Source organism: Bos mutus, chromosome 15, assembly GCF_027580195.1.
Source record: "Bos mutus isolate GX-2022 chromosome 15, NWIPB_WYAK_1.1, whole genome shotgun sequence".
NCBI lineage: Eukaryota > Metazoa > Chordata > Mammalia > Artiodactyla > Bovidae > Bos > Bos mutus.
In genome coordinates this window covers 56,087,838-56,115,802 of record NC_091631.1, presented here as the reverse complement: position 1 = coordinate 56,115,802, position 27,965 = coordinate 56,087,838, and the positions used below count along the sequence as shown (strand labels likewise).

General features: G+C 45.7%; 1 protein-coding gene across 17 annotated transcripts in view; it reads left to right on the top strand.

Moving 5' to 3' along the window:
* The window catches only part of NCAM1 (neural cell adhesion molecule 1), a 362,758-nt gene that overhangs the window by 290,793 nt on the left and 44,000 nt on the right, over positions 1-27,965 (top strand). For 10 of the 17 annotated variants that reach the window (XM_070384202.1, XM_070384201.1, XM_070384205.1 and 7 more), the window contains exons 4-13: positions 524-667; positions 1,063-1,200; positions 2,295-2,412; positions 2,840-3,006; positions 14,451-14,593; positions 20,897-20,926; positions 25,252-25,402; positions 25,698-25,882; positions 26,413-26,509; positions 26,824-26,994. In XM_070384202.1, the coding sequence (XP_070240303.1) occupies positions 524-667; positions 1,063-1,200; positions 2,295-2,412; positions 2,840-3,006; positions 14,451-14,593; positions 20,897-20,926; positions 25,252-25,402; positions 25,698-25,882; positions 26,413-26,509; positions 26,824-26,994 (1,344 nt within the window). The remainder of the gene's footprint in view (positions 1-523; positions 668-1,062; positions 1,201-2,294; positions 2,413-2,839; positions 3,007-14,450; positions 14,594-20,896; positions 20,927-25,251; positions 25,403-25,697; positions 25,883-26,412; positions 26,510-26,823; positions 26,995-27,965) is intronic. The other 7 variants (XM_070384203.1, XM_070384206.1, XM_070384209.1 and 4 more) reach the window with 1 other exon arrangement.

The window sequence follows — 27,965 nt, the reverse complement described above, 5'->3', positions numbered from 1 at the left end:
CATCTCATTATCTTGCTATCATGCGTCTGTCCTGTTGGCCAGGGTCATGGTGGGTGACCGCTAATGGAACGGTATTGATTGCCACAGTATTTATTGCCATAAGCCTGCCTTTCCTGTTCTAGTCTTCAAAATTCTCTCTGCCATAGATAAGCTGGGGTTGGGGTGTCAGACAGACTAGGGGACAGAGAAAGGACTGATGGCTCCTACCAGTTCATTCTACCTGTGAGTTGTGTTCCATTAGCTCCATCCACATGGTAAAGACACCTCTCCCTCTGTAGACCCTTTTCTGCACAGAGTGTGATAAATTTAGCACTCTGAATAGACATTAATTGCCAAACATGGCTGAACGTATTCCTCTTCTTGTGCCATCTGCTTTGCCTGCATGTTTGGCCAAGTGATGGGTGGACCCTGTTGGGTACCGCTGCTTATATGGACTCGAATCCAAGTGGTAAGGCACCAGTGAAAAGGGATTTTTGTGGGAGAACCACTGTTTTCCCTCACTCTCCTCTTGCCCCTTTTTCAGAGAAGCTCATGTTCAAGAACGCACCAACCCCACAGGAGTTCAGGGAGGGAGAAGATGCCGTGATCGTGTGTGATGTGGTCAGCTCCCTCCCCCCAACCATCATCTGGAAGCACAAAGGCCGAGATGTCATCCTGAAAAAAGATGGTGAGACCGGGCAGCTGCCCCTTCCCCAGCCTGCCGAGCCCCTTAGCATTTCCACCTCCGCCAGCTACTGAGGCTCCTACCCCAAACTCAGACTCCAGTGTCCCAGAATTGCATGCCGTTTCCAGGTTCATGGTTGCATGTCTATAGCTTGTATATTCAGTCACTTGACTTCCTCTCCAAAGAAAAATACAGATTTCCAGCAGACTTCTGCTCTTGGCTTTATGTCGGAGCCAGGGACATATTATCTTATTTCAGCTTAAAGCCCCTCCCTACTCCCAGCCCTCCACCTGCCTCCATGAGACTGAAGGTAGGAAAAAGGCAAGGCTCAGTGCCCAGCCTGCAGGCTCCCGTCCTCTGACCGATCCTGGGACAAGCCTGCCTCTTGTCTTTTCTAGTCCGATTCATAGTCCTGACCAACAACTACCTCCAGATCCGGGGCATCAAGAAAACAGATGAGGGCACTTACCGCTGTGAGGGCAGGATCCTGGCCCGTGGGGAGATCAACTTCAAGGACATTCAGGTCATCGTGAATGGTAAGGAGACCTGGCCTTCCTGCTCTCTGCACGGCTCCCGCCTTGGCTCATCCACGTCAGCTGAGTCCACCCCTTCCCCCAGCCCACCGCCATCCTCTGCCTTGTTCATTGGTTTGTTTTTAAAGACACTCGCCTTCTGGGTCTCCCTCAACTATGAGGACTTCCAGTGCAATTCTGGAATGTCCTTCACTATCTCGCAGCACCAGAAATTTGCCCCGTGCTTCCTAATAAATTCTTCCTTGTCCTTCACTGTCCTTGATGTTACCGTAATGGTGTAGTCCGTCCCCTGGTTCAGTGTTCAGAGAAAATTTTATCATCAATTCAGGCCTCGGAATAGTCAGAATCATAGTCCATCCGTGGGTTTATTAATCTTAATTTGCAGTGTCAAATAAACACACCTGTGGAATCGATCTGACATTTACAAGATATTTAGAGGAAATTATAATGTCAGTACTAAGAAAATAAGTAAATTGTGGTTGTTTTGGATATTGATAATGTATTTTTTGCCAAACTCTCTCTCTCATTCCTTTGGTAAAAACCAGTTTGGGTGCACAGAGTTGTTTAGGACAATCCAAGTGAAATGTCACTCTTTGATGAGCTAGTGCATTTCACATTGGTATTAACCATTTAATCACTGGGGACCAAAATTTTCAACTCTTTCCAGTATCAAGAGCCCCCCTTTAAATGTCAAGCTCTGCCAGTCATGGCAGTTGTTAAGATGGGTATGCATTGATTGAGAAAATATATAATGATAAATAGCTACTATAAATTGAATACCACTTTAAAATAAGGAAAACATTAATATAGCTTCTAAATCTGTATTATTGAAAAGCAATATTATTATATATTGTTATGCATATAACAGTACTAAGTACTGCTGGGAAACACTAATGCATGCTTGTGGGTGAATTATTTATCCAGTTTACAGTAATTTTTTGGTGCATACCTGCATTTAGACCCCTTACACTAAAGCTCAGCAGTTACCCAAGACCCCCAAGCCTCTGACTTGGGGCCCCCCAAAAGTGCCTCTCCTCCAGGCCACCGAGTCCCTTCACGTTTTCCCAGCCACCCCTGACAGCCCTTCTCTCCTTCAGTGCCACCCACCGTCCAGGCCAGACAGAGCATCGTGAATGCCACCGCCAACCTCGGCCAGTCTGTCACACTCGTGTGCAACGCCGAAGGCTTCCCAGAGCCCACCGTGAGCTGGACGAAGTAAGGAACTGGCTGGAGCCTTTCCCACCAGCTAGTGGAGGAAGAGAGCTGGCAGGGCCTACTCTGTGTTGGGGTTTCAAGGGAATGCAGTGGGAAGCTGGGAACCATCCGCTCCGAGGGCAGAGTGGACTCTTCCAGTAAGGTCCACTTGCCTTGTGTGTGCATTGGATTCCTCCATTTTCAGTTTGTGGGGCAGAATCAGAGACCCTGTTTGGAGTTCTAGAGGATGCCATTTGCAGCCCTTAGGCAGAATCAGAGATGTGGTTAAAGGAATCACACAGAAAGAAATACAATCGAACGTCTTAACTTTCTGTGCAAGCTCAGTCTTCCACATGCGTTCAGTCTGCATTTTATAGAAACAAACTAAAAATCAACCTCTTAGTTCTGTCGTCAATATCACGGTCCTTCCCGTTTCTGTGCCCGGCAGGGACGGGGAGCAGATAGAGAATGAGGAGGACGAGAAGTACCTGTTCAGCGATGACAGCTCCGAGCTGACCATCAGGAAGGTGGACAAGAACGACGAGGCCGAGTACGTCTGCATTGCCGAGAACAAGGCGGGCGAGCAGGACGCGTCCATCCACCTCAAGGTCTTCGGTAAGGACAGTGCAGTCAAGGTCATTGCTCTGCCACGGTTTCTCTGACCGCATGCCGTCCATCAGCAAGACCCTGTCCACTCGGCCAGGGAAGCTGCCCCCAAAGGAGCCGCTTCTCTCCAGCTCCCACCGCCTCAGCCCAAGTCCAGGCCATCTTGGTCCTCACCTGGTCAATGAGATGGCCTCCCAACTGATCCCCTCGCTCCCCATTGTCCCCCTCATCAGCCTCCCCCACTCACAGTAGCTGGAATGACCTTACATGCCACTCCTCTGTTTCAAATCATCCAACGGTTTCCTGTTAGAGGCATAAAATCCGGACTCCTTTTTGGGGGCAAAACACTATATCTGAGCTCGCCCTGACTTCCTTCCCGACCTCATCATCCCTTCACACTTACAGCTCTCCAGCCCCAAAAGCCCCCTTCCTCTCCCTCAGACACACTAAGCATGTTCTCTGTCTCAGGGATGTTGTTCCAGGTGCTTCTTCCACTTGAAATCTCATTCTGCCAGATCCCCGCAAGCTGCCCTCTGCTCATCCGTTATCCAGATCTCAGCGCATCCTTCAGATCACCTTCTCAGTGAACCCTGTCCTCCCTGCTCTGACCCACGCGGCTCCCTTATCACTGCCCCCATCCACTCCGCTTACCTCTTCTGCAGTGCCCTTCTCCCTGCCTGAACTGATCTCGCTTACATAGTGGTTTGGGGGATTGCTTTTCCTGCATCCACTAAGCATGTGAGCTCCAAGATGGCAGAGCACCAGCTGCCTTATTCATCACTTTATCTCTGGCACTCCAGACAGTGCCAGACTCCATAATAAGTGGAAAAAAAAAAAAAATGAAAATGTTACTCACTCAGTCATGTCTTACTCTTTGTAACCCCATGGACTGTAGCCCTCCAGATTCCTCTGTCCATGGAATTCTCCAGAGAAGAGTACTGCAGTAGGTAACCATTTGCTTCTCCAGGGGATCTTCCCAACCCAGGGATTGAGCCTGGGTGTCCTGAATTGCAGGCAGATTTCTTACCGTCTGAGCCACCAGGGAAGCCTATGATAAATAGGCCCTTGTTCAGTGTTAGTGACCACGTGGCTGCCTCTGTCTCCCTTTCTTCCTTCCCTGACCTGTGTGAAGCAGGATTATAAAAGTCATGAAAAGAAACTCTATATCTCTACTCACTTTGTCTCTATAAACTCAATTAACTTCCATTCACTCAGAGCTGAAATGCATTTTGACCTGACTTTGAAAAACGAATTTGTGGTGGAGAGAGATTTAACCTAGTGACTTTCCGCTCTGTCTGCTCATCTTTTTTAAAAACACAGATAAGGGAGTCCCGTGTAGATGGTGCTGCCAGAGTACAGACACGGCAGGGGCATCCCCGATGCATGCAGCTCGCTGGTGGTTATAGCGCATGTGGCTGGGGAGCCTGGCCTGGGACCCACTTGTTCAGCTTAGTAAGGAGAATGCATTGATGTTTGTAAACACGGACCTTTGAAAACCAAGCATTTCTGCTATCCTGGATGAATCCTGCTTATTCATTAATGACAGTTGGACTTAGAAACAGGTTATCAGTTGGGTCGAAATTAACTGTGCATATTTGAGAGTGCGACTAAATTTCTTAGAAAATATTCTTGACAGTGTTTTCTCTGATTTTGACTAGTTTACCTCAGACTCTGATTTTAAGTTTTTCTCGATGAAAGACAGATGCGTTTGTTAATACATTCCTTCATTTCACAATTTTTAAACTGGAGTATAATTCCTTTGCAATGTTGTGTTACTTTCTGCTGTATGACAGCAAGAATCAGCTACATGTAGACATATATCCCCTCCCTCTTGCACTTCCCTCTCCCGCCTCATCCCACCCCTCCAGGTCATCACAGAGCAGGGAGCTGAGTTCCCTGTGCTATAAAGTGCTCCCGCTAGCCATCTATGTTACACATGATGGTGTATATATGTCCGTCCTAATCTTCTGATTTGCCCTACCCTGTGCCCACGTGTCTTTTCTCTACACCTGCGTCTGTATTCCTGCCCTGAAAACAGGTTCATCAGTACCGTCTTTCTAGATTCTATTTATATGCGTTAATGGGCAATATTTGTTTTTCCTTTCTGAGTTACTTCACTGTGTATGACAGACTCTAGGTTCATCCACATCACTACAAATAATCCAATTTCATTCCTTTTCATTGCTGCGTGATATTCCATTGTATATATGCACCACATCTTCTTTGTCCATCCATCTGTCGGTGGACATTTCGGTTGCTCCCGTGTCCTGGCTGTTTTAAATAGTGTTGCAATGAACTTTGGGGAACATGTGTATCTTTGATTTGTGGTTTTCCTAGTCACTCCGATTTTAAGTTTTTCTAAGTGAAAGACAGATGCGTTTGTTCACGTATTCCTTCATTTCATAATTATTTATTGAGCACCCTTGTTGCTGGACAGAGGGACTACAGAAATGAGTAAGATAAGGTCTTCTGACCCCAAGAAGCACAAAGAGGGAGATAAATATATAAGCCTATGTTAAAGTGAAGTAGCTTAGTCGTGTCCAACTCTTTGCGACCCCATGGACTATAGCCTACCAGGCTCTTCCCTCCATGGGATTCTCCAGGCAAGAAGACTGGAGTGGGTTGCCATTTCCTGCTCCAGGGGATCTTCCCAACCCAGGGATCGAACCTGAGTCTCCCACACTGCAGGCAGACACTTTAACTTCTGAGCCACCAGGGAAGCCCCTATATAAGCCTATGCTGCTGCTGCTGCTAAGTCGCTTCAGTCATGGCCAACTATGTGTAACCCCATACATGGCAGCCCACCAGGCTCCCCTGTCCCTGGGATTCTCCAGGCAAGAACATTGGAGTGGGTTGCCATTTCCTTCTCCAGTGCGTGAAAGTGAAAAGTGAAAGGGATGTCGCTCAGTCGTGTCCGACTCTTAGCAACCCCATGGACTGCAGCCTACCAGGCTCCTCCGTCCATGGGATTTTCCAGGCAAGAGTACTGGAGTGGGGTGCCATTGCCTTCTCCATGTAAGCCTATAAATTATAGTAAATGGTGTTGGTTTCCAACATCTGAGTACCTGCCATAAGTCCAGCCATTGCCAAGGTTACAAAGATGAATAACATATGCTCTGTTTTCATCAGTGGGTTCATAGGCTAATACAGATAATCATAAAATTTTTAATGACAACCCATTATAATGACTTCATAATAACAGTATCCCTTATGATTATAAAGTGGGAAGTGACAAATTGATTCAAGGGATTAGATCTGATAGACAAAGTGCCTGAAGAACTATGGACAGAGGTTCATAAGATCATACAGGAGTCAGTGATCAAAACCATCTCCAAGAGAAAGAAATGCAAAAAGGGAAAATGACTGTCTGAAGAGGCCTTACAAAGAGCTGAGTAAAGAAGAGAAGCAAAAGGCAAAGGAGAAAAGGAAACATACCCATCTGAATGCAGAGTTCCAAAGAATAGCAAGGAGAGATAAGAAAGCCTTCCTCAGTGGTCAATGCTAAGAAATAGAGGAGAACAATAGAATGGGAAAGACTAGAGATCTTTTCAAGAAAATTAGAGATACCAAGGGAACATTTCATGCAAAGATGGGCACAATAAAGGACAGAAATGATATGGACCTAACAGAAGCAGAAGATATTAAGAAGAGGTGGCAAAAATACACAGAAGAACTGTACAAAAATATTTTAATGACCCAGATAACCATGATGATGTGATCACTCACCCAGAGCCAGACATCTTGGATTGTGAAGTCAAGTGGGCCTTAGAAGCATCACTACAAAGACAGGGGAGATGATGGAATTCCAATTGGGCTATTTCAAATCCTAAAAGATAGTGTTGTGAAAGTGCTGCACTCAATATGCCAGCAAATTTGGAAAACTCAGCAGTGCCACAGGACTAAAAGGTCAGTTTTCATTCCAATCCCAAAGAAAGGCAACACCAAAGAATGTTCAAACTACACCACAGTTGCACTCATCTCACACGCTAGCAAAGTAATGCTCAAAATTCTCCAAGTAGGCCTCAACAGTGTATGAACCAAGAACTTCCAGATGTTCAATCTGGATTTAGAAAAGGCAGAGGAACCAGAGATCAAATTGCCAACATCCGTTGGATCATTGAAAAAACAAGAGAATGCCAGAAAAACATCTACTTCTGCTTTATTGACTATGCCAAAGCCTTTGACTGTATGGATCACAACTGTGGAAAATTCTGTAAGAGATGAGAATACCAGACCACCATACTTGCCTCCTGAGAAACCTATATTCAGGTCAAGAAGCAACAGTTAGAACCAGAGTGGACTGGTTCCAAATTGGGAAAGGAATATGTCAAGGCTGTATATTGTCAGCCTGCTTATTTAACTTCTCTGCAGAGTACATCATGCGAAATGCCAGGCTGAATGAAGCACAAGCTGGAATCGAGATTGCCAGGAAAAATATCAATAACCTCAGAAATGTAGACACCACCTTTATGGCAGAAAGCAAAGAGGAACTAAAGAGCCTCTTAGTGAAGGTCAAAGAGAATGAAAAAGTTGGCTTAAAACTCAGCATTCAAAAAACTAAGATCCTGGCATCCAGTCCTATCACTTCATGGCAAATAGATGGGGAAACAATGGAAACAGTGATCTTGGGGGGACTCCAAAATCTCTGCAGATGGTGACTGCAGCCATGAAATTAAAAGACGCTTGCTCCTTGGAAAAAAAACTATGACCAACCTAGACAGCATATTAAAAAGTAGAGACATTACTTTGCTGACAAAGGTCTGTCTAGTCAAAGCTATGGCTTTTCCAGTAGTCATGTATGGATGTGAGAGTTGGATCATAAAGAAGGTGAGCACCAAAGAATTGATGCTTGTGAACTGTGGCGTTGGAGAAGACTCCTGAGAGTCCCTTGGACAGCATGGCGATCAAACCAGCCCATTCTAAAGGAAATAAACCCTGAATATTCATTGGAAGGACTGATACTGAAGCTGAAACTCCAATACTTTGGCCACCTGAAGTGAAAAACTGACTCATTGGAAAAGACCCTGATGCTGGGAAAGATTGAAGGTGGGAGGAGAAGGGGACGACAGAGGATGAGATGGTTGGATGGCATCACCGACTCAATGGACATGAGTTTCAGCAAACTCCAGGAGATGAAGAAGGACAGGGAAGCCTGGCGTGCATCCATGGAGTCACAAAAATTTGGGCACAACTGAGAGACTGAACAACAACAAATAGCGGTATGCACAGTGTTTTACAGGAAAAGATTTGTTGTCTGGTCCTGTGTGACAGGAGTTAGGGAAGTCTTCAAAGATGGTAATGTGTTTCCCAAGTGGGAGCTTCCCAGATGCAGGAGGGGTGGACGAGCCTTTCAAGCCATACTGCACAGGCACCGAGGCTGGAAGAGCCCATGTGCTGAAGGTGAAGTCCTTGTGGACGGGGACTGCGTCCACTCCACTCACAGACCTACTCTCAGTGTCCACATCCTCAGTGGAACATCAGCTGGCATAAAAGAGACACCAGTGTTTGAGTAAATGAGGGAATCGTAATTAGCTTTATAGGAACGAAGCATGATCTATATGGCAGGGAGATGAATATGGAAATATGTAATCATTTGTCTTTAGGAAATTTCTTTAGATAGCAGCCCCATAATGTAATAATAATAATAGTACCCAACACAAAATGAGCATGTATAATGTGCCTAGCACTGTGAGAGGTACTATCCATAAATGAGCTCTTTTAACTTCATCACAATCCTACAAAGGAGATTTAATTTTTATCCCTATTATGCAAATGAGGAAATTGAGCACAGAGTGATTAGGTGTCCTGCGCAAGGAACCAGGACTCAAATCCAAGCTTTCGTGTCCATTCTCTGGGCTAGCGATAGTGATCACTCCTCCACGAAACCCAGTTTAGCACGGATTACATCCGACCTCCGTATGAAGTGACTCATGATTAGTGGACTCTGCCTTTACCTCTATGGCTCACGTGATTTCTCTGTGGCCATACACTCAGTTCTAGCTCAGCTAGTCAGGGACAGATCTTTGCTTCTGTTCCAGGCCTCTCCGGTGGTGATGGCTACCCCAGGAAGGAGGAATGGGCAGTGTCAAGAGCCCTGTGAGGCCATTCTAGAGGGAAGAGGGTGGGTAAGGCCCAGGGAAGGAGGCAGAACAGACAGGATGCGGGAGCTGTGGCAGAGCACAATTTGTCTTTCCATCCTCATCCCTCACCACGGGCTCCCTCCTGCATCGCACCCACACTCACACACATACTCACACTCTCTCTCACACACACTCACACTCACTCACTCCACTACCACAGCTCTTCCCCAAGGCTACAGCTGAGAGAATGTTTGTTCGGCAGCCCAGTAGAGCAAACAAAGAAATGTGAGTGACTCCTGCAGAGACAAGTTAAAAGAATCCTAGTGATAGCTTGCGGTGAATGGTATAGGATTCGTGATCTCTGAAGACGAAGGTTTAACTTCAGGACCAGGGACCAGGCTTGATCACTCAAGAGCTTTTGTGTAGCAGAGTTTCATTAAAGTACAACAAGGGACAGAAGCTTCTGACATCGACATCAGAAGAGGGGCAGAGCATGCCCCCCTTGCTAGTGTCAGCAAGGGAGTTATATGCTTTTTTAACTAGTTATTACAATAAATCAAAAGAATGTCTCAAAAAATAATAAAAATAATAATAATAATAATAAAATAAAATAAAGGGAAAAACAAATACCCAAAAAATAGCACAGTTTAAAAAAAAAAAAAAGAATATCTCAAGGTTGTAAAGATCTTACTAGACCCACTCCCATAATTTATATTTTAAGATAACAGGATTAGCCAGAAGGTTTTCAGGAAGGAGAAACTGTCCTCAAGCAGGATACACTGTTGTCATATAATCCTTAGTTCAGGGTTTAAACTGAGTTGTTTGTTGTGTAATCATCAGTTCCCAGCTTAAAGAAAAAAACGTTTTATGTGACTAAGACTAAGGAATGAAGAGAAAAATAGATGTTTGTCCTTTCCTCCTCCTTGAGAATTCCAGACCCCTATCTCTGCTTTGAGAGCCCCAGACCCCTTTCTCCTTCTCGGGGATCCCAGACTTCCTATCAACCTGCCTAGGAATTGACTCTCTCAATAGACATGTATATCTAATCCATATTAGATGTGGACATGAATTTGAGCAAACTTCGGGAGATCGTGGAGGACAGAGGAGCCTGGTGGGTTACAGTCCATGGTGTCGCAGAGAGTCAGACACTCAGTGACTGAACAGTAATAGCTGCTGCTGCTGCTGCTGCTGCTGCTAAGTCACTCCAGTTGTGTCCGACTCTGTTCAACCCCAGAAACAGCAGCCCACCATGCTCCCCTGTCCCTGGGATTCTCCAGTAATAGCAGTGGATGTCTAATCCAGGTCCATACTCCTCTGCAACATCCTGAGCACAGTTCACTTAGCCTCCTTGGAGTAACCTGATCCCCATATATGCCCTCCTTTCTCTCATCATCCCACATTCTTGACCACATTTCTCTCCTCCTCCTACCAGCCTCTCCCAGGGGTTTAGGAGATCAGTGCCAGGATCTGGGAGCCAGGTGAGGTGGGGCTAACTAGGTGAAACTTCATCTTTCTCCAGCCCCTTTCCTCCCATCCTTGGCCTTCTGGCTTGCCCTCAGGGACCAGCATTAGGGGAGATATGGAGTAGGTTTCCAAGAAGCAGCAGAGCCACAGTGGTGAGGTACAAGAGGAAAGAAGCCTGCAGCTAAGACAATGAAGATGTGCAGAACTGTGGCTTCAAGAAGGGCTGGCAAGGAGTGTGCAAGGGACGTATCTAAATTAAGGACTACCATAACTGTCCTAAGCAATACCATTTTTTCCTAAGAAAGGGACATGCTCTAGCATGTGCTGCCCTAGTTATCAACCAGAAGCTCTTTTCACTAAGCCTATCCTATCTTCCTTTAATCTTGGCAGTGCATTTCCACCGCTTCTCCTGCCATGGGACTGTCACTTGAGTGTATGTTCCTCGGTTCTTTGACTCATCACAACAAAGATTTGGAGCGACGGACATTAAAGCCCTCGGCGTGTCACAGCTCTCGGGTCTTGGACAAACCATGTTATAGCTCTTAAGCAAATCAGTGTTACAGCTCTATTTTATTTAGAAGACAGCAGGAGAATCCATCCTCGAAGCGTGAGGGCATGCCAACCCAAAGACTCGAAGAGAGTGGAGGAGTGCGCGGGGAGGGAGGGAGAGAGAGCGTGAGAGAGGGAAAGAGAAAGAGAAAGAGCGCACGCACGCAGGAGAGAGAGTCCGTGAGAAAGCGCTTTGGCTCCTCCTTTTATATGTTTTTTTCCTCCACCTGGGCCTGCCCTATGCAAATTGGGCTTAGCCAGGAGTGCTGTTTGTTCTGAAGTCTTCACTCTGGTCCTCGGACCTTCCTTTGACCTTCCTTGCTTTTAGCCACCGCCATTTTGGACTCCTTTTCCCTATTCTACGTACCTAACAGGACCTTCTGAAGAAGCAGTTTTGTCTCTACAGATCCTTATGCTTCTGCCAATACTCTCAAGGTCTGTGCTGCTCTCTGGGCTTGGACTGAGGCACGTTCACCAATAGGTGGAAGTTTTGCTTAGCTGACCCCTGAGGACCAAAGCAGCTCATATGAGTTACAGCGAAAGACAAACAGGTGCCTGAAGGAAAGGGCACCTGGTCACACCCAGCCTCTCAGTGCAGGGAAGCAGAGGCCCTGGAACCCTCCTCGGACTTCCAGGCGCCTGGGCTGGAGTGAGAGTGGACAAGTCTGGCCCTCGGTGGCAGGTGCAGAGCCATTGATGCGCCGGGTGGGGAAAGCAGGCATGCTTAGAAAACTCAGACGCACAGCTGTGCTCACAGGGGGGCCCGTGGGGAGAGGTGCAATGGAACAGTCCAAGGCATTAAATCCCATGGCAGCAGTTAAAGAACAGAAAGTGAAGTGAAGTCGCTTAGTCGTGTCCGACTCTTAGTGACCCCATGGACTGCAGCCCACCAGGCTCCTCCATCCATGGGATTTTCCAGGCAAAAGTACTGGAGTGGGGTCCCATTGCCTTCTCCTTAAAGAACAGAACAGAGATCCAAAGTCAAGGGCCAACAACAGAGGTTCATTAAGACGGTGCAAGTACCATTCACAGATAAACGCTGAAGAGAATCTTTTAGATGCTGGTGTGCAGAAGGGGGGACTCTTTCCTGAGTAGGGTGACCCCACACCTGTCTCTGTCTGCTCAATCATGCCCGTTGTCCCAGAGTAATTATTTACAGCATGCCTTTCACTCTCAAGAATGCCCCAATTTGGACAATAAATTATATTGCTCTCCTGTTTCCAAGGCAGTATTCTAAGACTCCAGTTAGTTACAAGAGTAGCTTGCTTCTGGGGTGCAGAGACGATTAACAGTGAGTAGCTTGCCTTCCTTCTGACAGCCTCTGTAGACCATACAAAATTAGCCATTGTTAATCATGTTTTAGGAAGAATGTATTTTGCCTTGTTCTAAAGATTTATACAGGGCAACCTTTATAACCATCTGGGAAATGGAGTCACCAAGACCAAATATTCCTCATAGATTACAGATACTCTTCATAGATGCTAACTGTCACGGATCTGTCTTCTGCTAACTTTCGCTGCCAGGACAAAGTGCTGTGGGTCAGGACAATATCCACAAACACTGTCTGGACCACAGTGTCCACATAGCTTTCTTGGGGCTGCCCTCAGACCCCAGACCACCTGTGAGTTCAGTGACTTCAGTTGTTTGGCTGATTTTTTTTTTTTTTTAAGTTTTTAATTTGTGATTTTTAACAGAAAAGAAATGTAACTTTTATTTTACCTCTGTAAAACCTCCTCTTCAACAAAAACACTTAACACTTACTCCAGAGTCCAGTATGGGTTGTAAGCTCCTTGGAAGTTTTGTTGATCAAGATAGACACAGAAGCTTCCTGGAGGAAAACCTCACTCATGTGGGCTCCATCACATTTGTTCAAATTTGTGATCATTTGGCTTAATTGAATTGAGACATGCCTTAATGCTAACCTTCAAAAAGGATTTGCTCTAAGCAGGCTGTTAGGACAGATAAGCTGTAGGAGAATATTTGAACGATATGGGTAATTTCATATAGAAGTAGATATTTGCTATGGAAAATGCACAGCTCCATCACTGTTTTCTGTTTATTAAAATAGAACCAAGGCCTCAACTTGGAGGATATATAATAGGCAGTGGTTTTATTAGCCTACTTGAAGTTACTGCATGAATTTGAATATAAAGCAAATGCAGTTCTTTCAAAAATTATCCATACTTCGAATTTATTTATCATTTGTTTGTTTATCTAGCTTGGCTTTTTTCTCTATTAGTGAAATAAGTTACATTTGTGCAGTGCTCTCTTTTCGATGGAAGGTTTAGTGATTTCAGAGTATAATTGTTTTAAGTTGGGAAAATTCAATTTTCTCTAATGTTTTAACATTTAAACTCAGCCGTGAATGCCTGCGCTTTCTTGCGTTACCCAAAACATTTGGAAAATGAACTCATCTCAACTCATCTTCTTCCCCAGCCACTCCCCAGCCCCCAGCAGGTCACCCACCACATTTCAAGTTAATGCTAGCATAGCCCTCCAAGGTGCTCAGAATCTCTTGAGTCATTTGGTCTCCTCATCCCTCCTTTGGATTCTCCCCATCTCTACTTGCACTCCGTTCACTTCCACTTCCTGCAAAGCTTTCCTTCAGCATCTCTCTGGAAGCTGCCCCTTCTCTATTCCCCTAGAGATGATGTTCAGGATCATATTACATCACATCTGGAGGGGTCCCGTGGCTTCCAGGTTGGTTTCTCCACCTTCAGGCTTTCTCCATCTTTAATTTTTCCTAGATTAACCTTCTTCTAACGCAAACGAGCATTCATTCCTCTGACCAAACACCGTGAGGGGGCCTCCAGCAGGCACGGGATAAAATCCAAGCAAGAGTTATCACCGGATGATCAAGACACTCTCTGCCTGGATCCAGCGCTGTCTCCCACTGCTCCGAGGCACAGGCCCATGGACCCTGACACTCTGCTCTCTTCCCCACTCTCTCCTCACACGTTCTTGCTTCCTTGCTTTCATTCACATGGCTTTCCACACTTGGGATGATTCTGTGTCCCCCCTAAGTTCCACCTCCTGATAATCTCACAGCCCAGCCCCAAAGCTGCCTCCGTCTTGAAGACCCAGCCAGAGGCGGGCCCATCCTCTGCTCAGCCCTTAGCACCACTGTGCTGGTAGCTGCCACCATACAGGACCTGGCTGTTAGTACTGTCACTGTGGTGTTGACACAGGCCGGCTCCACTGTCAGCTCCTGGGGAGTTCAACTCGTTATCTCGTGCAACACCTAGAACACGGCTTTAGACTTAATAAGTTAATAACCTCGTTGGATACATGCATTTATAATTCAAACCTGGAAAGCTAAACTACATCAGGTAAACTCACAGAAATGTTCTCTGTTTTCAGCAAAACCCAAAATCACCTACGTAGAGAACCAGACTGCCATGGAACTGGAGGAACAGGTCACTCTTACCTGTGAAGCCTCGGGAGACCCCATTCCCTCAATCACCTGGAGAACATCCACCCGAAACATCAGCAGTGAAGAAAAGGTATAATATCACCCGAGAGTTTCAGGGCCATGGAACTCAGACCTGACTTGGGTTGAGTCTGCCCCATGCCCAGCCCTCTTCAGTGAACCAGAAATTGGGATGTGGTTGCTGGAGGTCACCGCCAGGTTCTGTGGGCCCCCTCCTCCCACCTGCCCTGGCTGTGGCCTGTTCGGCACCCGCTTGAGATGGAGGAGGCATAGCTCCTTGCATGGATCTGCAGGGGTGTCATGTTAGTGGGTGCGGGTAAGTTAGACATCACAAGGAGGATGGAGATAGGGATTCTCCAGTGCACGGTTACGGAGCTGGGGAAGAACAGGGGGAAGTTGAGATCCCAGTGCGTTAGGTGCTATTAGCATCATCTCAGGAGCACCCAAGGAAATGTCTCCCAGACCTAATAGGGGTCAGAATGAGCCTCTCAATTATTTTCCTTGTGATGCGTATATTCATGCACTACATGCACAAAAGCGTGGTTGCCTTTGTGTCTGCCTGTGTTCTCAGTCACATTTGGGCATCATTTTGTTCTCAAGGCAAAAATAACTAGCAGTTTCTACGTGAGGAAGATCACACCAGGTTCTGCAGGATAGTCTCTGAGAGCTGAAAAACAATGCAGCAATGTTCCTGGCAAATTTAAATGACTCGTAAGATATAGCTTTCAAGCACATGGATTTATAGGTCACCAGAAAGCTGTCTTTATTATTGACCATATATGAAAATTGAGGTAACCCCATACTGGGCAGCCTTGTGCTATTGAGTGGGCCAAAAGGCAGGAGGAGGAAGAAGCTTGGTTTTAAAGCAACTTAAACCATCTCATGGCACTTCTCCAATCTCTTTTCATATATCCTGCAGTAATGGGCTTCATTTTAGTTAGCCACAGCTTTGTCACCTATTCAGGAGTAATGGCCGTAGCCTTAAAGAACATTTATAATGGATTGCTGATTGACCAGAATGTCAGAACATGATAGATCATCACTCTTCTGTCTGCATAAGGAAATCCCTAGAGAGAGTAGACTCAAATACAGCTAAAAAGAGAGAGTGTGAAATTTCAGAGCCAAATTTGGAATTTGCATTTGAGCAACTGATTTCTCTACTACTAATAGAAGACAAAGCTAAATCAAGAGGAACAGAAATTGCTGTTCCAAAAAAAATCCATTATTTTTTGCAAGTTTTACCTCCAGAGTTGAATTCAGCTTAACCAAAACTCAGCTGAGGAACTGCTAAGTATTTTTGAAACTTGCATATGCTGTTTGATATTGTGAAAACCAACTGAATTAAGTAATGTGGTGTTTACTTGGATACTTTCTTTATCAACATTGGAATTAAACCCTCAACTCAGATTTTTAGCTCCCATCATGTGTGTTATGTGGATTGAATGTACATCTCAGGGCTCAAACCACAGGGCTGCCGCTTGGAGGATTTTTCTGTATCAAGCTTGAGAGTAGATTTGTCCAGAATGACCCAATGTACATCTCTGACCTAAAGTGAAGGACAGAAATAACATCTACCCCAGATTAATGATGGTTTTAAATTCTATATCTTTTCTAGGAATAGCTCAGCAGCCAAGCTAGACCAGAAAGGTTATTGTGATTTGTGCCTACCTCAGGTCCTTTAATAGGTAGATACTTCTGGCTTGTACCTGTGAATTCATTTTTACAGAATGAGAACAAAAAACCAGTCACTAATGCACCCTCATACTTCCTAAATATGAAAACCAAACGTGTCCAGCAGAGACCATCTCAAGCCAAGGAGGCTTTGCGTAATTCAGTTATCAGTGTCGATCACTAGTCTCAGTCTGAGAAAGTATTTAAGCCCAGCTACATAGGCTGTGTTCTGCTTTCTTTTACTATGGGCCACCTTCAAGGGACATTACTGAAATATGAATGAATCAGTGTCAGAATGAGTCTTCCAAACTGGCCAGGGATGTAACCCCAGATCAGCATATTTGCCTAAATGAAACCCTGTAGAGAAAAGTTGCTGTTTCTATTAATTATATATTGACATCAAAACAGCCTGGTAGTCATCTTACACTGAGAGTAGCTAAAAATTTAGAAAGCAGAGATGGCCTGTTCGTGAGCCAGTTGGATGCCAAATAGTAAATTTTACTTTTATTTGGCAGCCACTCCTCATTGTCTCCTGCGTCTGAAGTTGCATGATAAATAATTAGGTATCAAGATGATTATCAGAGTCACAGAACTGTAGGAGCGGAGGCAAACTATTTTCTTTTGCAAGTCAAGATTATGCACTGAGCAGTAAGAATAGACAGTTGTGTCTACCGGGAAGGGCAGGAGGGCTCCTGAGAAGTAGATCCCATGACCTGCCAGAATCCCAGGAGGTTGGAAGGAAGCCTCCTTTGGAGGTTGTCTCGTCTCACTGCCAGAAAGTCACTCAGCCCCTGCTTGAAGGGCGACAGTGTCAGTCCTCTGCAGGGCAGGCGGTAGCCCTGAGGCTCGAGAGAGCCGGCTGCTTCCCAGCCTTCCCGCCCTGCCACTGGGCCCCTTGCGTGGGAACTGTTAACCAGCCCTCCAGTGTTTCCTTGGTCGGTCCTCTTAACCTGTGACAGTTCCGGTTATTGTCACTGTTGCTCGTATCTTATGGTTTTTACACCCTTCGCCTTTCTGGTCGTCCTGTACTAGAGAGCTTCACTTCACGAGTGTTCCCTCTCAGTTTGCAGCGCCCAGTACAGCAGTCCTCCTAGCTTATCGCTCCCTTGGTCTGGACACTGACATCATGCAGTCAATATCACATTAGCCCTTTAACAATTTTCTCATTCCGTTGTCTCCTGTTGAGCTTGTGGTCAGCTAAAAGACCCAGCTCGTTTTAGTATGAACTGCATGTAAGCCACATATCCCCTGTCCTGATGCAATTGGTTGCTTAACCAATAATGTAGAATTCTACATTTATTTCTATTAAAAATTGTTTTATTTGTTGCAACCCAGTATTTCTCAATGGGGGTCAGGATGACAGTTTGGAAAGACTTTCTTCACTGAGACTGTCCTGTACATTGTAAGATATTTAGCACCACTGCTCTTTTTCCTTTAAATGTTAGTAACCACCTCTAATCATTCTGGTTACCAAAAACATCACATAAAGAAACGCTCCTTGGCTTGAGAATGACCATTTTAGTCCATCTTGCTGACCAGTCAGGACTGGTTTTCATCAGAACTGTCCTTAGAGGTCTTTGGGTCCACAGCATTTCAGCCAGTGGGGGCTACCTGTTTCATTTATATGTGTTAAAAGTAATGGGGTCCAACAGTCAATGATGACCCAGCTCTTAAGTCCAAGACCCAAGGGCAGGTATTTCAGCCTTCTCCATGCAACTGCTGTCCAGCATCTGTATTAGCTGTTGCTTCCAACCTGGTATGAATACTTATTTGAAATATCTTTGTCCAAGTCCTTGATAAAAATATTGACTGGGACAAAATCAAGTGCTGAGCCCTTAGAATGCAACCAGGGGTCAGTGGCTCAGGGGTAGAGGGCATAACGCTGTGGTGCTCTCTAATGATCCTGATGACTTTCTTGGGAGGCTCAGTGCTTCCTTTAATAAAGTTGGTGACAGTAGACACTGATTAAATACGGCTTTCTCTTTTGCTTCACTGCTTAGTTGAGTCTAGTATTTCTCCTTTTTAAGAGGAGGGAGAGCAAAAGCTTTCAACCATGGAATTGTGCTGACTTTCTAATGGAATACTGATGTTCTTCATTCAAAAAAGATGAGAAAGAAAGCAAAAAAAAAAAAAAGTACAGTGAGCCCAAAAGTCACATAATATCTTTGATAATATCCAGCTTTAGTCAAAGCACTCATTTCAGATTGATTATAATCAATCTGTTAGGCTTTAGTTGAGTTGGTTTCACTCAACAGCTGATAATAACTAGGCTAGGTTGGGTCACAAAGATCATTAGGAGAGATCATCTGTCTGACAGTTAATCCATTTCTTAATGGTCACTAATATGTTGGCCAAAATTTTTGAACATTGTGGTGGGTCAGTTTGATCTCTGTGTATGGAGGTCATTGTGATACCAAGAAAATTTGTGCATCCACATCATTTTATTACTCATCCCATTCAGACTCATTTTTTAAATTGCCAGGTATTTTAAAGACTCACAGTAAGTGGCACTAAATTCCAGGTGCTATTTACTTACTGAGTGAGGCCCCTAGATGGTGACTTGCATACTCTCTCCATTGCCTGCTCATTTGAACGTCTCTAGGCCTTTGAAGAGACTGAGAAAGAAAGGCTGGTAAAACCTTAATGTCTAAGGAGAAAGAGAGACACAAAGTGTTGAGATCAGAAGAGACAGAAATAAGTAAAAGGCATTTCATGAACCTTGTATCTTGAGTTGACAGAGTATCCTACAAAAGAGAGAAATGTTTTGAAACTCTGGATTCCTTGGAGACTGAAGTTTCTTTTCATCAGGAAGAACTCCTCATTCAGTACAAATCAGGTGCTTACTCTTAAACGCAGGGTAAGGTGCCTGCATTGAGCAGTTAGAGTCTGTTTTATCTAGGATGTGGACAGAAGTCTAACAGGGGAAAACCTAGGAGAAGTGTCTATCACCCCACTTTAGTTTGTATACATATTCCTACAGACTTGTGTGTAACATCATGAAACACGCAATGTTAAAAAGCACCTGGAATTAACCATTTTCAAATAGCTAATCATATTCTAATTTGTAAGTGTGTATATTTGCATATCAGGTTATCTTAAAGTCGGCTACATGCCTTCACCAAATTACCAGGGTCAGGTTATCCTGTTTGCTTTCTCCCTGGCACTGTTTGTCAGGACCTGGACTGATGTCCTTACCAATTCCTCTTACAGGAGGTGTGCTTTAGCCACTTACTGAACTGCCTCTGCTTTTCCCAACTAGGGTTACCAGATATTTTCTTTTAAGTATAAGTGTGTCCCAGGTAAACGCTGCATGGGGATCTTCTTTTGCTAGATGTTTTAAATCTTAAACACTACACTAAAAATTAAAAAATTAGTCATTGTTCACCTGAAATTCTGATCTAAGGAAAAAAAAAAGATATATCTTATTATCCCACCAGGAACACAGGTGGAAGTTCAGGCTACTAGAAGCACTGTGTTACTAGCATCCACTTACTCTAAAAGCCACAAAACCACAGTGAGTTGAGAGAGACGCAGGAAGAATCTGATCTGAAAAGCAAACAACTCATATGATGGAGGCCCTGAAACCAGTCTTGATTCGTGCAGCCCTGGCATGTGACACACAAGCTTCTCAGTGATGTGGACACAGCAGCCACGTGTGACATGTCTGCCCGCTGTTGCTCTGGTCTATGCGTGTTCCTGTTTCTCACTTCCTTCTTCACTCCACCATCCTGTGACATAATCCACATCCCTCATTTCTCGTGACAGCTCCTTGCATTTAGTAGCCTCTCCTTGCATTTAGTAGCCTCTTACTAAATGTTTGCTAATTCATTCGCATTCCTGGGATTGCATTGCTGTGTCTCTGGTGTCTTTTGTATCCTTTTTCCGTCTGAACGTTTTTGACTCCCATCATGAAATCAGAAAAGCTGTAAGCAGAGTAGATTCCCCAGTGCTGGATAAATAAAAAATCTTGATGCGGGTAGGAAAATACCCAAAGGCCCCTGTGTTCCTGGGTTGGCTCTCTCCTTTGTGAATGCCATGTTTGATGAAGATGCTTAAACCAGCATGTCGTCCCTCTGCCTTTAAGAACCAACTGGAACCTACCACAGCACTCAGAGTTCAGTATCCTCAAACCATCCTGCCCCGTAGTCTTAAGGGCATTCTTCTCATTCCTAATATACCCTCTCTCTTCCTTTCTTCATTCCCCCCCCCTTTTTTTTAATACAAATTTGATTTTAATAGTATGCATGCAGAGTTGCAAAATGCATGAGCACAAAATAATGTATGTGTGATAAGCTGTCCCATCAAATCCGAAGGAGGAAACCTACTCTATAAGTTTCTCTGTATTGTGTGGTTGGAGCTAGCAGTGTCACCTACTGACATGAGGGATATTCAAGGTATTTGGGAATAGGAGCAGTCTACTATGTCAGCTGGTAGCCATATGTATGTCTTCCAAAGATTAGGAGAAGCGTTACCTGTGAATTGTACACCTTAATGTGCATAAGGGGGGCAGAAAAGCTAAGCATAAGCTAAATCCTAAGTTACATTGGGCAGTAAACACACCATTGAAGGTGGGCCTTGGAAAAAGCTCTGAATTGGAAAGAAACTGCATGTGCACGGAACGCAGTGGGATACATCAATTCTCTGAAGCAACATATTGTAAAATTTTACTGCTCTCTTGTTGTGTTTTATATCTTGTTCTCTCCAGGCTTCGTGGACTCGACCAGAGAAGCAAGAGGTATAGCTTGCCCGACCACTAGTCAGTCTTTAGTTTTGCAAGCACTACAGTTTAACTCGCCATTGCAGTTTAATAACCAGACATGCTAAAACTAACTAGTAATTTAGTGTGATTCAAGAATAGGTCCATAGTGGTAGACGTTACTTAGCAATAGTGTCCTTGCAGGATGAGCGAGCAAGGTATGTTGGGAGTGGATGAACAAATCTTTATTATTTCCTAAGACCGGATCTTATTCTCTTGCTGATGCTGATAAAATCACATCCAGGTAATTATACTCAGAGAAATAAATGGCCCCAATTCCCAGGCCAGGCATTTTGAAATGATGAAATTTTTTGACTCTCACCTGGTTGATGTGGCTTTGGATCATAAAGTCACAGAGTTTAGTGATCTAAAAACCCACTCAGCCCTTACCTTTCCAGCTCAACTCATCTTGTTGCTCGCTTATTTTATCATGATTGGTCTTGGTAAATTACCACATCACATTTCATCTCGAAGCAATGCAAATGACGTCTCTCATTGGTTTTCCCAAATTGCTAAACACATCTATGTTACTTTTATAGAGCATTAAATTTATGAGATTAGAATGATGTGTCATAAATGGTTCTGTGTGTGTGTGTGTGTGTTTGTGTGTGTGTGTGTTTTAAGTCAGTAGCGTATTTAGCCTTTGAAATTTCTCTGACTGCCATTTGGGTAATGTGGGACTTAGTTTGAAAACTGAGGTTAAATATTAATCTTTAGATTGTAATTGCTACACACCCAAGACCCTAATTAGGATTATGTCTACCGTTCTTGACCTGATTTGTGTGATTAAGTGACAGGATTGAAATCAAAACCAGTATGCTTTAGATGAAGTTCAAAAATCTAATCTGTAAAATATAAAGGAAGCTTTTCTCTAGATGGAACTTAGATATTGTGTAAGACTATAAATGTAGAATATGGCAATCCTGTGGACTATATTTAAATTGGATAAACCCATCCCCCTGGTCTTTCAGAAATGATAATTATTCAGAACACATAACTCATGTGTTCAGGTCATGGCTATAAATATTTAATGCCGTTTAATATTTAAAAAGTTGACTGCCTGTCCCCAGGCACTGATAGTAGTTTCTGCAGCCTGCTGTCATCAAATCTAGTTCATTATAAGCTCCCTTTGTATCATCCCTTCCTCCACAGCGTAGGGACTGTAGTTAGGGGCACAGGATCACTGAAACACTTTCTTCCTGCAGCCCAGGAGTGCTGTCACAGACTGGGTGCTTTATTGCCCAGAAGTCACAGGCTCATTAAGATTGGAGATGGGAGAAAAGAAGGGTTAATTATCAGCCACTCCTGAACCACTTCCCCTCTCATTCCACCTGGCCTTGTGCATCTTCCCCTGTCATTCAGATTTAGACCCAGCTAGAGGAGGAGCTGAGATTTATCAGGGAGCATTAAGGAGATGTTGAGAGGATTGCTATTAGTAGTGGAAGTAATTGGTTTACTCCCAGGAAAGCAGACACCTCACTCCGTTTTGCCGAAGTGTCCTTATCTTAAGTTATCTCACTCTGGACATAATTGACTTTCAAGTGAGTTCTGCCCCCTGGGGCTCAGAAGCGCCGTTCCCTTCTATTTGTCTCAGTCAGAAATGAAGACCACGAATCCAGATGAGTTCGAAAGAAGGCTTGAGTTGTGGCCAATTTCACTCTGTAAGCTCTGGAAAGCCTTAGGACTTCTCCCGGCAAGAAGAGAGACAAAAATGTTTTGATGAGAAGAGCAATTGTAATTGCCCTTCATGCTTTTTTTTTTTTTTTTTTTGCAAAACAGGGTCTTTTTGCCATAACAATCTTTTCATTCATGTCCAGTTTATCTGCTTCCTTCTTGAATCTGGACCATCAGCCTACATGACCTCTGGTCTGGATGGCTTGGAGGGGGCGCTGTCTGACTCTGGCCTGGTGCCAGAGTAAATCATTTCAGAGGGAAATAGTCCAATCACCCTGGAGTCTGTCTGCGCCCCCTCGGAGGGAAGAACTGGGCATCTGGCAAGTAATCCTGTCATCAGTCCTGTCTTGAGCCACCGCAAAACTACAGATCCCTGTGGAAGGCCGCCTACTGCTCTGTTGACATCATTCAGTGAGAAAATTTTCCAGAGAGAAATTTAGACAAACTGACCTGATAGACGGGGGGAAAATAGGACTGTCAGTGCCGTCATTTCTCTCTGACCATTTTCTAGATTATTCTGAGTAAAAACTGCCCATGCCCCCCTTTGGGCTTGCTTGTTGATGTCCTTCTCTTACATACATGACTCTCTTTATGTCTTCTGCTGCTACATCCTTCCTTATGGAAATGTTCTCTTGACTTCTGAAAGGTTCCGGTCAGTTTTCCTGGTTTGTGGTGGTGGCCGCAAGGACAAGTCCTAGAAATGTGACAAAAAATTATAGAGTTCAGCTTCTGGCTGGCGTTACTGTTGGCTGAACCTATGTTCTTAGTCTTCTGTCTTTTGGGGAAATAGGGATGATGAGTAGGTCAGGTCAGCCCTCGTAGATACTGCAGGGATGACCTCACACTCCGGATGCCACAGGTTTAGGTGATGGGTCAAGATTTTGCTTGGCACACGAAAATCACACACTGCCATGGACCCTGTCTGCCCACTTGAAAAGGGTTTTCAGGAGCCAGTATCTTCAACAAACCAGATGTCTCGGATTTTCTAGGCAAGGCCTCTACCCCAGCCCATGTCAGCTCACATTCATGTGCATATCCTCTGGGGGTGCTCCTTCTCAACCAGTCAGCCTCTCAGCTTCACATGGCACCTGGGGGCGGAGAGCCGAGGCATCTGGGCATTCCTGTCAGAGAGGGGTGGCACATACTGCAGCAGGTGGTGATGGTTTTGCTCAGCTCTTCTGTCTGCTTGCTGGCAGTTGTGTTCCAGCTTCTGGATATGAAATGCAATGGGGCTTAAATGACTGAAATAGACCAGCTCTACCAGGGATGCTGGGTTCCCCTGGTGGCTCAGACAGTAAAGAATCCGCCTGCAATGCAAGAGACCTGGGTTCTGTCCCTGGGTTGGGAAGATCCCCTGGAGGAGGGCATGGCAACCCACTCCAGTGTTCTTGCCTGGAGAATCTTCATGGACAGAGGAGCCTGGTGGGCTACAGTCCATAGGGTTACAAAGAATCGGACACGACTGATCAGCTAAATACCAGGGATGACAGAGGGACTTCTTGTGGTAGATCTGAGGCTGCAGTTAAGGCCGATGGTGTCTTGTTTTTGAATTCCCCAAACTGGCCTGCTTTATGATATTTCAGGACTGGATTTCAGGCTTCCAAACCGGCAGCTCAAAGGAACCTGAAGGCAGGTATTCTCTAGTTCTTTAAAAGCGCAACCTCATGGGATGACAGATGCTATAGGCAGAGCACTCACATGCCCCTGTCTATGGAATACCACACAGTGGACATAAAAGTACGGCCCAGCCCATGAGAAGCCAGACTCCTTCTTCAGATGACCCCCTTTCTTGAGGATCTGAACTCAGGCCACATGCCCAGACTCTTCCTAGGCCAGCAACCATTTTACTTGAGTATAAAGGGGAAACCCCTAGGAAATATTCCAGGACCCATTGCCCAGGCCTCATATGCTGATTGCCTGTTTGACCAGTTCTTGTAATTCCAAAGACTCAGAAAGACACTTCTAGTGTCAAGGGCTAAAACATGGTGATTGTGGTGTCTAGGGTCCTAAATATGCCTGGCAATCTCTGTATCACCATCCCAGGACAGGGGACCCAGTTCCCCTCACTTCCAGCACAACAGCTCCTGAGCTCTGGATTGTTAGACTTTCTTGGAATGAAACTGTTTTAGTGTTAAGCATTCAAGAAAATGAGGCATCTTCAGAAAGATGACTTTCTTGTATCATTTCTTTCATTTGGCGCATTCGGAGTTCCCATTACATGTGCACACACCAGGGAACAGGCAGATAGGCGGGAAGGAAAGGACGGAAGTGCAGGTTTTCCAGAACCTCATGAGGTGAGACCGTTGCAGCTGCAATGCCTGCTGGCCAGACTTTGGCTTCCATTTCAGATATGCCAAGCCAAGCTGTCTGGGGGCCTCGATTGTCCTTCTCAAGCCAGTCTTGGCACACAGGCTAGGCTGCTTGGATAAACTGAGACCCATTTTTCTGTTTGGGATGCACCCAAGTTCCCATGGTGCTCTCTGGAGCCGCGCTGCCACAAGTTGGTACCTAAAGCAAGACCTAGACGTTGGCACAAAGAGGGGAGAGCTGTGAGGCTGGTCATGCGCAGTGATGCCTGGTCTCAGCCCCGCCCACTTCAGACGCTGACACCGCCCCTCCCCTTCCGGCAGACCCTGGACGGGCACATGGTGGTGCGCAGCCACGCCCGCGTGTCGTCCCTGACGCTGAAGAGCATCCAGTACACCGACGCCGGGGAGTATGTCTGCACTGCCAGCAACACCATCGGCCAGGACTCCCAGTCCATGTACCTCGAAGTGCAATGTGAGGAGAACGGCGGGAGGATGCGGGGCAGGGAGGGCTGCGCAGGGTCGGGGTGACGCACCTGTCCCGCGGCGGTAGGCCCTAGGTCATCCCAAAGCTATGTCCCCAAGGGGCCCCCCCACACCATCCTCAGACTTACGGGTCTGCTTGTCTCCCCACGCAGCTCATGGGAAAAGCCCCGATCCTGGCTTTCCCCCGCGTTAGATCGGCTTCCGCCATCTCAGGGCCGAAAGCCAGAGTGGGGGGGACTCCGCGATCACAGCAGTCTTTCTGGAGCCGCTGTCCTTCTTTGCAGATGCCCCCAAGCTGCAGGGCCCTGTGGCTGTGTACACTTGGGAGGGGAACCAGGTGAACATCACCTGCGAGGTGTTTGCCTACCCCAGTGCCACTATCTCGTGGTTCCGAGACGGTCAGCTGCTGCCCAGCTCCAACTACAGCAACATCAAGATCTACAACACCCCGTCCGCCAGCTACCTGGAGGTGAGGCGGTGTGGGGGCGGGGGCGCGGTGCAGGAGCTGTGGTCTGAATGTGGACAGGCTGCTGGGTACAGCTGATATCCTCTCCCTCGCTTCTCTGGCGCATCCTGGGCAGCCATTCGTTGGGGAAGAAAGCCAGCCTCAGCCTGCTCCTTCCTCTCGAGGAGCCAGATCAGGGCCTGGAGGGGAGCAGAGTGTTCCTTCCTCATGAGACCCCTTTCTTTTTTTTTTATTGAAGTATAGTTGATTTGCAATGTTGTGCCCATCTCTGCTGTTCAGCACCATGACTCAGTTATACACAGAGATGCATTCTTCTTTATTATCGTCTTTCCCATTGTAGTTTATCCCAGGAAATTGCATGGCGTTCCCTGTGCTATACCTTGTCGTTTATCCATTCTCTATATAGTAGTTTGCATCTACCAACTCTATGAGCCGGAGCTTTGCTGATTCTATTCTTAGTTCAGTAAACAAGGATCTGAGGTTGTGGCCATTCCGTGGGACACTTGTAACCCAAGAGCTCCTTCTCTCTAAAGGTGACCCCAGACTCTGAAAATGATTTTGGAAACTACAACTGTACCGCAGTGAACCGCATCGGACAGGAGTCTTTGGAATTCATCCTTGTCCAAGCAGGTGAGTGCCCCTTCCAGCTACACCACCCTCACCCTGGCTGGTCCATTTCATGACTTTCTATGATGACAGAAAGTGGGAAGAAGGGGGAGTAAAGGTCAGCAACCACAGGGTAAGGAGGCTGAGAGCTAAGGGGGCTTAAAGATCTAGACATGGGGTATATTGGGAGAGAATTATATGGTGGGGTAGACCAGGAAGACAGAATACAGATGACAAGATTTGCAAGAGTTAAATAAGAGAGTCATGTTTCATGATCGGAAGTTATGTCCTGGGCCACATCCAGCTGACCTGGGTCTCCATGTGTGTCTTCCCCACAGATACTCCATCCTCACCATCCATCGACCAGGTGGAGCCATACTCTAGCACAGCACAGGTGCAATTTGATGAGCCAGAGGCCACAGGCGGAGTGCCCATCCTCAAATACAAAGCTGAGTGGAGAGCAATGGGCGAGGAGGTGTGGCACTCCAAGTGGTATGATGCCAAGGAAGGTAAGTTGCAGAGTCGGAGTTTACTTGAGAATGATGTCTCTGGGCACACATGCACAGCCCCCTTGAGTTCACCAGATCCTGGCTTCTGACGTGACACCCCCCGACTGGGGAACGCCAGATGCCACTGCCTGCCATCCCGCTGATGTCCCGTGCTGCAGGACCGTCACTGGTATCCAGCCTTAGGCTGTGGTCACGTCTCATGTGGGGCTGTTGGCCTTCTGCCACCCTGGCATTTCAGAACCTGGTTCTCATGACCGTGCCAGGACAGATGAGGCCGGCTCTGCATTCCAAGCAGAAGCCCTACTTAAGTGCTGAGCACAACCCAGAGGAGTCCTGTCTACCCTGCTGTGCACATTTGGGTTCCGTGTGCTTCAGGGTCTCTGCTGTCACCCATCCAGTCCTGCTTGGGTATATTCAGGGACTGCCGTGTAATTATGACATTAACCTAATAAGCAGAGCCGGCGAGACAGCTCTTTTAAATCAATTCTATGATAATATTTCCAAAGATTTGAAAAATGACCCTTGGATGACTGCAGTTTGAAGTTTCTGAGCTCAGCTCATCTTGCCCTGAGGATTGAATGTGTTTATGTCTGACTCTCCCTTTGAGGTTTAATTGGAATAACTCAGTGAAGTAAGTTTTGTTTCCATAGAAATTTTTAATCCCAGAAATGAGGGTAGAACTGAGAATGGATTGGATTAGGATGCAGTGTCACAGCAATTCAGAGACATCTTCCGACTCAGTTTTACTGAGAACTCATCCTTGCAGGAAGCTCCCATCACTCCAGCTTTGGGGAGGGCTAGGAGGACTTTCTGCGTAATCAGGATTAGAACTACAGGAAAATCATCCTTCACCTCCCTGACATCCCCCTGAAACCTCATACGAACTTTGTGGCAGGTTAATCCTATGTCCAACAGACTTTTTGTTTCCTAGTTAACTTTTTTAATGTAGTAAAATGTATATAACATGAGCT